At 27.8% G+C, this 12800-nt stretch overlaps 1 protein-coding gene across 2 annotated transcripts; it reads left to right on the top strand.

Annotated features, from left to right (window-relative positions):
* Positions 1–195: 195 nt before the first annotated feature.
* LOC130447346 (ribonuclease H1) lies at positions 196–2624 on the top strand. Of its 2 annotated transcripts, none has more exons than XM_056784118.1 (6): positions 196–449; positions 536–706; positions 764–955; positions 1013–1104; positions 1161–1336; positions 2489–2624. In XM_056784118.1, the coding sequence occupies exons 1-6, from the start codon at positions 346–348 to the stop codon at positions 2573–2575; spliced, it is 822 nt and encodes a 273-aa protein (XP_056640096.1). In that variant the 5' UTR covers positions 196–345; the 3' UTR covers positions 2576–2624. The 2 variants fall into 2 exon arrangements, with proteins under 2 accessions (XP_056640096.1, XP_056640097.1); XM_056784119.1 differs by having other exon boundaries at positions 2395–2624.
* The last annotated feature ends 10176 nt before the right edge of the window (positions 2625–12800 follow it).

Genomic DNA, 12800 nt, shown 5'->3' with positions numbered 1-12800 from the left:
AATTGAACAAATAGAGTGTTTTATGAAAATTTTAAAAATATAAAAAAACATTTGCGGAAATTGAAAATATTTAAAACCTATCGTATTTATAATTCATAATTTGAGTTATTCGAAAAAATTTACAACAAATGTTTATGAATAAAATTATTGCAAATTTTTTTTAACCGAGCACTTGTTTTAACTGATTTAAAAAAAGAAGAATATTGACAATCGTCTAGACTATTAGGTTATGTTATAAACGAAAACCATAAATATTTAATTAATAGATATACGAACTAATATTTTTTATTAAGTTTAACTAAAAATGATTAGGAATAATTGTTGGGTGTAGTGATTAAGTGATAAATGGGATACACTTTTCTATGTTCGAAACCATTTAGCTTTTTAGTTTCCACATTGACAATTTTTAGATTTCCTTTTTTATCATTAGGTATCATGGATATAGCAGGGTGAGAAACAAAGTGTTTAGTAATGTTTTTCATATATTTATGAAAAATCTATACCATACATATTTATAATCTTATTATTATTGCAGATCTAGTAAATTAGAGAATCTTCTTCAGCGTCTGGATTCAGCTGAGAGACGTGCCAAATTATTAAATACCGAAGTTAAGAGTATTAGAAAAGAAATTGTGATATTAAAAAACACCCTTAATTGTGATTTACCTATAGGAAACAACTTTACTGTTAATAATTTCTCTACAAAGTAATTTAATTAAAGTTATTCATATAATTATGAAATATCCTTATTGTTATCTTATAGGAATAGAAATATAGTAACTACATGTTCATCTGATGATGAGACTGATTGTCCTGTGGATACTAAAAGATTTAAATCAAGTTTTGAAGAAGATGATGGTTATGTAACTGTTTTTACTGATGGAGCTTGTGAAAATAACGGAAAATCAAATGCTAAAGCTGGGATTGGTGTTTGGTTCGGAGACAATCATCAACTGTGAGTATTTATTATAAGAATATCTATAGATTCCCAATATTTTATTGTTTATTCTAGAAATATATCAAAACCAGTCGAGGGTAGAGCTACTAATAATACAGCAGAAATACAAGCTTGTATTGAAGGTTTAAAAGTATTGGAACAACAAGGTATTATAATTTTCTCTATTGTATCATCAAATTTTATTTTTTTTTTTTGATTGTAGGTGTCAAGAAAGTGAAAATTTTCACCGACTCCCAATTTACCATCAATTGTATGACAAAATGGATAAAAAATTGGAAGAAAAACAATTGGAAAACTGCGTCTGGAGGAGACGTTAAAAATAAAGAAGATTTGAAAATATTGGATACCGTGATTAAAAGTTTTTTAGATGTAAAATGGGTGAGTCGGTATTTTTTAATTAATTAATGATTGCAGTTTTCCATTGTTTAATTCAAATTTATAATGATCCAAGTCAAATTATTAAATACACTCAATTAACATCATTAATTCTTACAAATCTTTTGTATCACACCCAGGTTCCCATAATTTACTATCTATTTAGCATTTTTTTTTCTTCGACACGTTGACTGCCAAGGCGATTTTCACAATTTTATTTAATTGCAATATATCATTAAAAATATTCATTTAAATAGAAAGTTATTACTGAAAGGTATAGGAAATGTAAAAAAGGTTCATTTCTTGTTTGAATCATGTAAAATTTTTACCTCGGGGGAGGTAAATTATGATTTATTTTATAGTTGGCAGTCAACGTGTTGGTAATTTGTTGAATATCACAAGGACAATTTCACTAATATATAGTAGCAGACCTATATTTCGAAACAAAAAATACCTGTAACTCTTTCTTGGTGTAACCAAAAGTGTTGCTATTACGTCTCTGCCTCCAAGGCAAGCTTGGTAGAGATGGATAGAGACACCTGGCATGAAACAAGCAAAGGCACATATAGATGGACCTTGTACGTCGCACATCAAATAACTGCTCTAATTAAAAAGGCAATAAATTTGACTAGCATTTGGATTTTTAACCATACAGGGTCATTTAAGCCCCCTTCTCTGCCTTCTGGGCACCATGGATGACCAGGATGCTGCTAGTGCATGGAGGAGGATGAAACTGCAGACCACATCTCACAGCTTGTCTAATGACATCAAAAAGTTCGTTTTATTGATGTTTCATTGTGAATAATTTTTTTTATCGAAGTTTCATTTTATCAAAGTTAAATAATCAAGGTGATTTTATACAGGTGTTATCATAAATCGATTTTATTATTGCAAGTTCGTTTTATTTAAGTTTTAAGGTCATTTCGATGGTTAAAAGTAACAATCAATCAAACTTAAATCATAAAAAGCATCAAGTTTGTTTTTTCTTTCATAAAGTTTTATTAAAGACTAATTTCATTGACAGAAAGCATCAAATTCTCTCTAACTACCTTCTTTTCTAGTATTTTATTCATCAGATATTTTATTTTCCTCTACACCAGATGAAATATATAACTTGAGGCGAGTAGTTCTGATGATATATTTATATTTTTCAAGCAACACGTTGCTGGCCACCAAGGTATTAAAGGCAACGAAGCTGCAGATGAGTTAGCAAGACAAGGTGCCGCGAGATATAAATCTTAATAATTTGTATTTATTTTTTTTACGGAAAGTATACTTTCAAAAATTCAAATGTTTTCTTTGTTTCCAATTTGATCGAGCCCTCTCCAAATGTCAGTAAAGTCCTTTTAACTCCAACTCGAAGATCGTACTTTAGAATGTTTAAATAAAAATAGAAAAAACATTAAATCACAAATTCTATTTCATGTTAACTCAAAAAGAAGTAAATAGAATATTAAAGTTAACTATTTAAATAATAGTTTGTTGAATTAGGGTAAATAATTGTGATTAAATTTGTTTTTTCTTCTACCGGGTATAGAATCAACTGAATTTGAATAAAAAATTATTAAAATGGGTTAAAAAAAGTATTTTATATTGATTTTCGAAAAATCAGTTGCAAAACAATAAATCAGTAGAAACAAATGACACAACTAGAGATTAAAGCAGTACTTTTAATCACAATATGAAAAGTTCATCCCCCCGACTACTATAAATGGTCCCATTCGAAATGGTAATTAAAGAACACCAATCATGGCATCCCAAAGAAGCTGGTGGGTATGGTTAGAATGAATATGAGGATTGCTTCTGGCAGAATGAAGGTATTGGGGTCTCTCTCTCTGCACAGTTTTTTGTCAGAGTGACCCAGCTAGGAGGTATCATGTTCAGGACAGAAAGATTTGGCAGTCAATTGTTGAGAAGATCCTGGTTCTCAAAGGACCATAGCGCCGGTTAAAGCAGAAGAAGAAAACAATCATGGGTCAATAAAGATCTTTCGCAAGCTTGAAATGTATCTTTCTGGTACATAGATGGTTCAAAGTTAACATAAAGAACTACATTTGGTGTTTGTGAACCAAAATGCAAGTCATACCACTAGAAAAATCACAGTTTTTAGGACAGAGTTGCTGGCAATAAACAAATTTGTACAGGGTTGTTTTGGATACAAACAAATTAGCATAGGACAAAAACAACGTAACCCAATGTGGCTACCAGGCTGTACCAGGTCATGAGGAAGTGGGCAATCTTAACAAAAAAGGGGCAACGACTCCATATTTAGGACAAGATTAAATGCCGCATCAACAATAGTTAAAGGATTAAATGTGATACATTCGAGGCTTAAGACAATCCAAAAGATATAAAACCATATCAGTTAACAAGTCTGAAGAACTTTTCGTCAAATACCACCTTAAGACGATGGGTATTGCAGAGGACAACTTTGATTAAGCTATGGAAACAGTAGTTCAAATGTCCTGCTCATTTCACCATGACTCAATCACCCCAAATAAGTAGTGTTAACATCTTAGGAAGTATGACACAAAACCCCTTCTTTGAGAGAAATCTACATATTTTGGAAGCAGAACAATGAGAGGGCTGAAAATCCAAAACGACTCCTCAAACAACCTACTCTAAATGACAACAATTTGTTTAAAAAACCCTTATAAAAATGTATACGTTATTTAAAATAAATAATTCTTGAAAAAAAACTCATAAAGGTACTATTAATAGATTGATTTGTGTCAAATGATGAAATCAATATAAGCTGAAACATAATAGCACTATATACGCCAGTAAGACTATAAATAATATTTACTGGGAAATAGAGTGAAATCAGGATAGTATGTTTACTTACATATTAGAGTCATTTTTCCTTTATTTCAACGTATCCTCGTATCCATTAAATGATTTTCCTTTTAACATTAATGGATAATCACAAATTATAAGCTAGTTTTTGATATTAATTTAATACGTTGTCTGCCAAGGCAATCTTCAAAATGTATTTAATCGTATTATATCATTAAAAATACTGATTGAAATACACCAAAAGGTATAGAAAATGTAGGTTTAAACAAAAAAAAAATTCACAGATAATGATTTATGAAAAAAAATCTTGTTTTATAACAAGTAGTTAAATGTTAATGTTTTCAAGTACATCCTGTATAAAATACCTACGAGCGAATCTGTTAATCGGTTATGTCATATCGCCGTCAAATGTTGTACGCGTGTTAAAAGAAACATATCTTGAAGTTGTTATAAGAATACCGTCGTTTAAAAAAAATCTTCGTATTATTCCTTTCTTGTCATTCAAAAATGAAAATAAAACAGCTGGGTTATAGATGCGAGGTTAAGTATTATTCTTCTTCTTTTTTAACACGTCGAATGGTCTTATTAAAAAAATGGCAATAACATTTAAACGCTTTACAGTGTGTAAAAGATTTAGAACCAATAATTATTCATTTGCGACAAATTTATTCAAATTTATCATTAGTAACACATAAATTATTTACGTCTTGTACGTGCAACATACGTGTAATGTTAAGGTAATAAAAATCGCCATATGAGTGAATATAAAATTTTTAAATCGTTAATTTTTTAATTATTATTGTCTTTGAGTATGTATAATAACATAACAATAATTAAATACATTAATTTATATACATTTTATGTAAAATGATAATTTAATCAATCAATTTTGACTGTTAATAATTGAATGTAAACGTAATTTTTTTCGATAAAATTTTGAATATATTAGATTTTTGCAACTTTTAATTCGTGATGGATTAAAATATTTATTACATTTTTCTTATTTTTAATATTTTCTCCTTATTTACCCAGATATTCAAACATTTTCAGTTTATTTATTTATTAATGTATTTATTTTTCTTCTTGTTTTTATTCATTAATTCTTCTTCTCTACTAGTTTTTTAGGTCTTATTAATGATATGAATACTAGTAACAACAGATAAGATATATAATTTATTTTAAATTAAAGAATCCACCTTGTATAAACTTATATTTTATAAAATACGAGAAACTTTCTTGGAGAGGCGTATTACATTCGTTTCAAGTACTGGTAAAGTCGTTTCTCAATGATTTTTTACATGATAGGTACCGCCCAAGGTACAAGAAGTATATGAATCCGTTCGACCCCATAGACCCCATACCGTGGGTCATAAATGTAATACCTGTAGTATATATTAATATATAAAATAGCAAATTGCTATATCGGATTTTAGATTTTTTTATATCGAATTTATAGACGACGAATGAAAAATTTAGTTAGTTATAAATATTAATCAATTAAATGTTAATTAGAAAATAATTAGTATTATCGACAAATAAAATTTGGTCGACCCTGTATTACCGCGCGTCTACGAAACAACACAATAACGATGTACACCGGTTCCTTTTTTCCCGAATTATCCTATGGTCCATAAAGAAAAGATTACAAGCAATCAAAAAAGTGTTTCTGCGAGGTCATTATTACAAAAATCCAATTTCGAACTGACTATAAACACTAATCCATTCGGATACGAACAAAGGATTCACTTTGCGTTTTTCTTTGAGCTCGAGTCGTTTATTATACAGTGTGGAACAGTAGTTCATTATTTTAAGTAAATTTGGCAACCCCCTAAATCTTGACGTGAGGTCAATCACCTCGAAAATATTTGACTATAAACGAATTATTCGTTTATATTTGACAACCTTGTATACTAATCATCGTACATCTAAGACCAATTGTTTTACTGGAAAATTTATTTTGTGATAATGAAATAATCATTCTAGGAAAAGTGAAAATATTTTGTATTTACATTGCGTTTCAAAGAATGTTTAAATTGTTTTTATTACGTGAAACAATTCGCTTCACTACGGTTTTTTTGGTCGGCATTAAGTTAAATAAGAATTGCACGATGTTCGAATTGATATTACATCGGAATTGAATCGAAAGTGAATCATCGAGGTATTTTTAATGAGAAAAATTTTGTATTATAAAAGTTAGGTTATTGTATCATGTTTAAAAATAGTAAATCAGTTAAAAAAAAGAAGAAGAAATACTTTTCCACGCAAATACGTTACAGTCTATTTTTATGATCGAGAGAGAGAGAATAATATATTTTTGTAAGATAATTTCTAAAGACATAAAAGTGCCTTATGTTTATGATATTTTCGAAATTTTTTTATAAATCGTGGTAGCTACGTAATTTGGACATGAGTCTAGAAGACTTAATTCTGTTCTTTCAGGGTTCCCAACATGTAACAAACCTTAGGAAGAAATGCAAACTTTGTTTTTAACAATGCCCTTGCTGGTAGACGCGATTCATTTAAATTTAGATCAGCTACGTATATTCCGAAACGGAAATACGTTAGGTTAGATTAAGTACGTCATAAGGAATAGCTTCCGCCATCTTGGATGTCAGTGTCAAGGAAAGTAACAGCATCCATCTTGTTAACTGTAGTTTCTGATATCTGTCAATTGTTCTGTGATGTTTATGATCATATCCGCTATATTCCGTGTATGGTGTGTTATCTACGTATCATCGTAGTGACGTCGTTGATTCGATCGTATATACAGCAACATTGTAAAGTTTATATTCGTTATTTTTTTTTTGATAGATGTCTCTTATTTATCCAATTATATCAATATAATCCACAATTTTTTTTCAAAACTATATTCGAATCGATATTTCACGACGTATTTTTTAGTTCCACTCTGTTTTTAACGAATATAATTTTGTACTGTTTTTATTCAAGCCTCGTATATTTATTTTGGACTAATTCGGAATAAAACTGTTATGCACAGCATGCGAACGTTACTTTTTGTTGTTGATACGACATAAATAAATGCTATCTGAATCTGGATATAAATTTTAAGAGCGTAAATTGCTCTAAGGTATCCCAAAAGTACTTTCTTCATATTCACATAATTTATTTACATCAGTGACACGATACAATACCGGTAGAAGACAGTACCGTACCAGGGCACGTCTGATCAACTTCGTAATACTCTGTTTAGACTAATTTTTAACATACCTTGTATATAAAATAATAATTATTACGTTTAGTTTCATTTTTGGTACTAATACTGTATATTTTGACCCTAGAAGTCCCCTAATTTCCCGTTTTTTATTTAAAATATGTATCAATTTAACGTAATTTGAAATATTAGTTTTATTTTTGTCTTTAATTCCAGTTACGTGATTCTGATACCCCCTCGTAGTTATACACACCACAATACATTTCTACGTCATCTAATTAATAGCAAAATTTTATTTTTTCATTTAAAACTATATTCATATTTAAGTTCGGTCCTGGTAAAATTACAGTGACATGATAAAGAGTCCATAAAAACGATCCGAGATAAATAAATTGGATCACATGGGTAAATGTTCAATTTTCGAAACACACATCGTAATTCATCTGCAATGTATTTAAAACATTCCACCACAAAATGGCGATAATCACTGCTCTATTAACAATTTGAATATAAACGAATCGATTCTTAAGTTTTCTCACAAATTAAATTTCTGAACGCAACTATAATATTTGACATTTGACAACCAACTGATATGTAGTTTGATAAATTTCAAGTTTTGTCACAAATTAAATTTCTGAACGCAACTATAATATTTGACATTTGACAACCAACTAATATATAGATTGATAAATTTCAAGTTTTGTCACAAATTAAATTTCTGAACGCAACTATAATATTTGACATTTGACAACCAACTAATATATAGATTGATGAATTTCAAGTTTTGTCACAAATTAAATTTCTGAACGCAACTATAATATTTGACATTTGACAACCAACTGATATGTAGTTTGATAAATTTCAAGTTTTGTCCCAAATTAAATTTCTGAACGCAACTATAATATTTGACATTTGACAACCAATTAATATGTAGATTGATAAATTTCAAGTTTTGTCACAAATTAAATTTCTGAACGCAACTATAATATTTGACATTTGACAACCAACTGATATGTAGTTTGATAAATTTCAAGTTTTGTCCCAAATTAAATTTCTGAACGCAACTATAATATTTGACATTTGACAACCAATTAATATGTAGATTGATAAATTTCAAGTTTTGTCACAAATTAAATTTCTGAACGCAACTATAATATTTGACATTTGACAACCAATTAATATGTAGATTGATAAATTTCAAGTTTTGTCACAAATTAAATTTCTGAACGCAACTATAATATTTGACATTTGACAACCAACTAATATATAGATTGATAAATTTCAAGTTTTGTCACAAATTAAATTTCTGAACGCAACTATAATATTTGACATTTGACAACCAACTGATATGTAGTTTGATAAATTTCAAGTTTTGTCCCAAATTAAATTTCTGAACGCAACTATAATATTTGACATTTGACAACCAATTAATATGTAGATTGATAAATTTCAAGTTTTGTCACAAATTAAATTTCTGAACGCAACTATAATATTTGACATTTGACAACCAACTGATATGTAGTTTGATAAATTTCAAGTTTTGTCCCAAATTAAATTTCTGAACGCAACTATAATATTTGACATTTGACAACCAATTAATATGTAGATTGATAAATTTCAAGTTTTGTCACAAATTAAATTTCTGAACGCAACTATAATATTTGACATTTGACAACCAATTAATATGTAGATTGATAAATTTCAAGTTTTGTCACAAATTAAATTTCTGAACGCAACTATAATATTTGAAATTTGACAACCAATTAATATGTAGATTGATAAATTTCAAGTTTTGTCACAAATTAAATTTCTGAACGCAACTATAATATTTGACATTTGACAACCAACTGATATGTAGTTTGATAAATTTCAAATTTTGTCCCAAATTAAATTTCTGAACGCAACTATAATATTTGACATTTGACAACCAATTAATATGTAGATTGATAAATTTCAAGTTTTGTCACAAATTAAATTTCTGAACGCAACTATAATATTTGACATTTGACAACCAACTGATATGTAGTTTGATAAATTTCAAGTTTTGTCACAAATTAAATTTCTGAACGCAACTATAATATTTGACATTTGACAACCAATTAATATGTAGATTGATAAATTTCAAGTTTTGTCACAAATTAAATTTCTGAACGCAACTATAATATTTGACATTTGACAACCAACTGATATGTAGTTTGATAAATTTCAAGTTTTGTCCCAAATTAAATTTCTGAACGCAACTATAATATTTGACATTTGACAACCAATTAATATGTAGATTGATAAATTTCAAGTTTTGTCACAAATTAAATTTCTGAACGCAACTATAATATTTGACATTTGACAACCAACTGATATGTAGTTTGATAAATTTCAAGTTTTGTCACAAATTAAATTTCTGAACGCAACTATAATATTTGACATTTGACAACCAAATGATATGTAGTTTGATAAATTTCAAGTTTTGTCCCAAATTAAATTTCTGAACGCAACTATAATATTTGACATTTGACAACCAACTGATATGTAGTTTGATAAATTTCAAGTTTTGTCCCAAATTAAATTTCTGAACGCAACTATAATATTTGACATTTGACAACCAACTGATATGTAGTTTGATAAATCTCAAGTTTTGTCACAAATTAAATTTCTGAACGCAACTATAATATTTGACATTTGACAACCAACTGATATGTAGTTTGATAAATTTCAAGTTTTGTCCCAAATTAAATTTCTGAACGCAACTATAATATTTGACATTTGACAACCAATTAATATGTAGATTGATAAATTTCAAGTTTTGTCACAAATTAAATTTCTGAACGCAACTATAATATTTAACATTTGACAACCAACTGATATGTAGTTTGATAAATTTCAAGTTTTGTCACAAATTAAATTTCTGAACGCAACTATAATATTTGACATTTGACAACCAACTGATATGTAGTTTGATAAATTTCAAGTTTTGTCCCAAATTAAATTTCTGAACGCAACTATAATATTTGACATTTGACAACCAATTAATATGTAGATTGATAAATTTCAAGTTTTGTCACAAATTAAATTTCTGAACGCAACTATAATATTTGACATTTGACAACCAACTGATATGTAGTTTGATAAATTTCAAGTTTTGTCACAAATTAAATTTCTGAACGCAACTATAATATTTGACATTTGACAACCAACTGATATGTAGTTTGATAAATTTCAAGTTTTGTCACAAATTAAATTTCTGAACGCAACTATAATATTTGACATTTGACAAGCAACTGATATGTAGTTTGATAAATTTCAAGTTTTGTCACAAATTAAATTTCTGAACGCAACTATAATATTTGACATTTGACAACCAACTGATATGTAGTTTGATAAATTTCAAGTTTTGTCCCAAATTAAATTTCTGAACGCAACTATAATATTTGACATTTGACAACCAATTCATATGTAGATTGATAAATTTCAAGTTTTGTCACAAATTAAATTTCTGAACTCAACTATAATATTTGACATTTGACAACCAACTGATATGTAGTTTGATAAATTTCAAGTTTTGTCACAAATTAAATTTCTGAACGCAACTATAATATTTGACATTTGACAACCAATTAATATGTAGATTGATAAATTTCAAGTTTTGTCACAAATTAAATTTCTGGACGCAACTATAATATTTGACATTTGACAACCAACTGATATGTAGTTTGATAAATTTCAAGTTTTGTCACAAATTAAATTTCTGAACGCAACTATAATATTTGACATTTGACAACCAACTGATATGTAGTTTGATAAATTTCAAGTTTTGTCACAAATTAAATTTCTGAACGCAACTATAATATTTGACATTTGACAACCAATTAATATGTAGTTTGATAAATTTCAAGTTTTGTCACAAATTAAATTTCTGAACGCAACTATAATATTTGACATTTGATAACCAATTAATATGTAGATTGATAAATTTCAAGTTTTGTCACAAATTAAATTTCTGAACGCAACTATAATATTTAACATTTGACAACCAACTGATATGTAGTTTGATAAATTTCAAGTTTTGTCACAAATTAAATTTCTGAACGCAACTATAATATTTGATATTTGACAACCAACTAATATATAGATTGATAAATTTCAAGTTTTGTCACAAATTAAATTTCTGAACGCAACTATAATATTTGACATTTGACAACCAACTGATATGTAGTTTGATAAATTTCAAGTTTTGTCCCAAATTAAATTTCTGAACGCAACTATAATATTTGACATTTGACAACCAATTAATATGTAGATTGATAAATTTCAAGTTTTGTCACAAATTAAATTTCTGAACGCAACTATAATATTTGACATTTGACAACCAACTGATATGTAGTTTGATAAATTTCAAGTTTTGTCACAAATTAAATTTCTGAACGCAACTATAATATTTGACATTTGACAACCAACTGATATGTAGTTTGATAAATTTCAAGTTTTGTCACAAATTAAATTTCTGAACGCAACTATAATATTTGACATTTGACAACCAACTGATATGTAGTTTGATAAATTTCAAGTTTTGTCACAAATTAAATTTCTGAACGCAACTATAATATTTGACATTTGACAACCAATTAATATGTAGATTGATAAATTTCAAGTTTTGTCCCAAATTAAATTTCTGAACGCAACTATAATATTTGACATTTGACAACCAACTGATATGTAGTTTGATAAATTTCAAGTTTTGTAACAAATTAAATTTCTGAACGCAACTATAATATTTGACATTTGACAACCAACTGATATGTAGTTTGATAAATTTCAAGTTTTGTCACAAATTAAATTTCTGAACGCAACTATAATATTTGACATTTGACAACCAACTGATATGTAGTTTGATAAATTTCAAGTTTTGTCACAAATTAAATTTCTGAACGCAACTATAATATTTGACATTTGACAACCAACTGATATGTAGTTTGATAAATTTCAAGTTTTGTCACAAATTAAATTTCTGAACGCAACTATAATATTTGACATTTGACAACCAATTAATATGTAGATTGATAAATTTCAAGTTTTGTCACAAATTAAATTTCTGAACGCAACTATAATATTTAACATTTGACAACCAACTGATATGTAGTTTGATAAATTTCAAGTTTTGTCACAAATTAAATTTCTGAACGCAACTATAATATTTGATATTTGACAACCAACTAATATATAGATTGATAAATTTCAAGTTTTGTCACAAATTAAATTTCTGAACGCAACTATAATATTTGACATTTGACAACCAACTGATATGTAGTTTGATAAATTTCAAGTTTTGTCCCAAATTAAATTTCTGAACGCAACTATAATATTTGACATTTGACAACCAATTAATATGTAGATTGATAAATTTCAAGTTTTGTCACAAATTAAATTTCTGAACGCAACTATAATATTTGACATTTGACAACCAACTGATATGTAGTTTGATAAATTTCAAGTTTTGTCACAAAT

The sequence above is a fragment of the Diorhabda sublineata genome, chromosome 8, assembly GCF_026230105.1.
Source record: "Diorhabda sublineata isolate icDioSubl1.1 chromosome 8, icDioSubl1.1, whole genome shotgun sequence".
In the NCBI taxonomy this organism is placed as follows: domain Eukaryota; kingdom Metazoa; phylum Arthropoda; class Insecta; order Coleoptera; family Chrysomelidae; genus Diorhabda; species Diorhabda sublineata.
The sequence above is the reverse complement of the archived record's forward strand: the minus strand, read 5'-3'. Positions and strand labels throughout refer to the sequence as shown.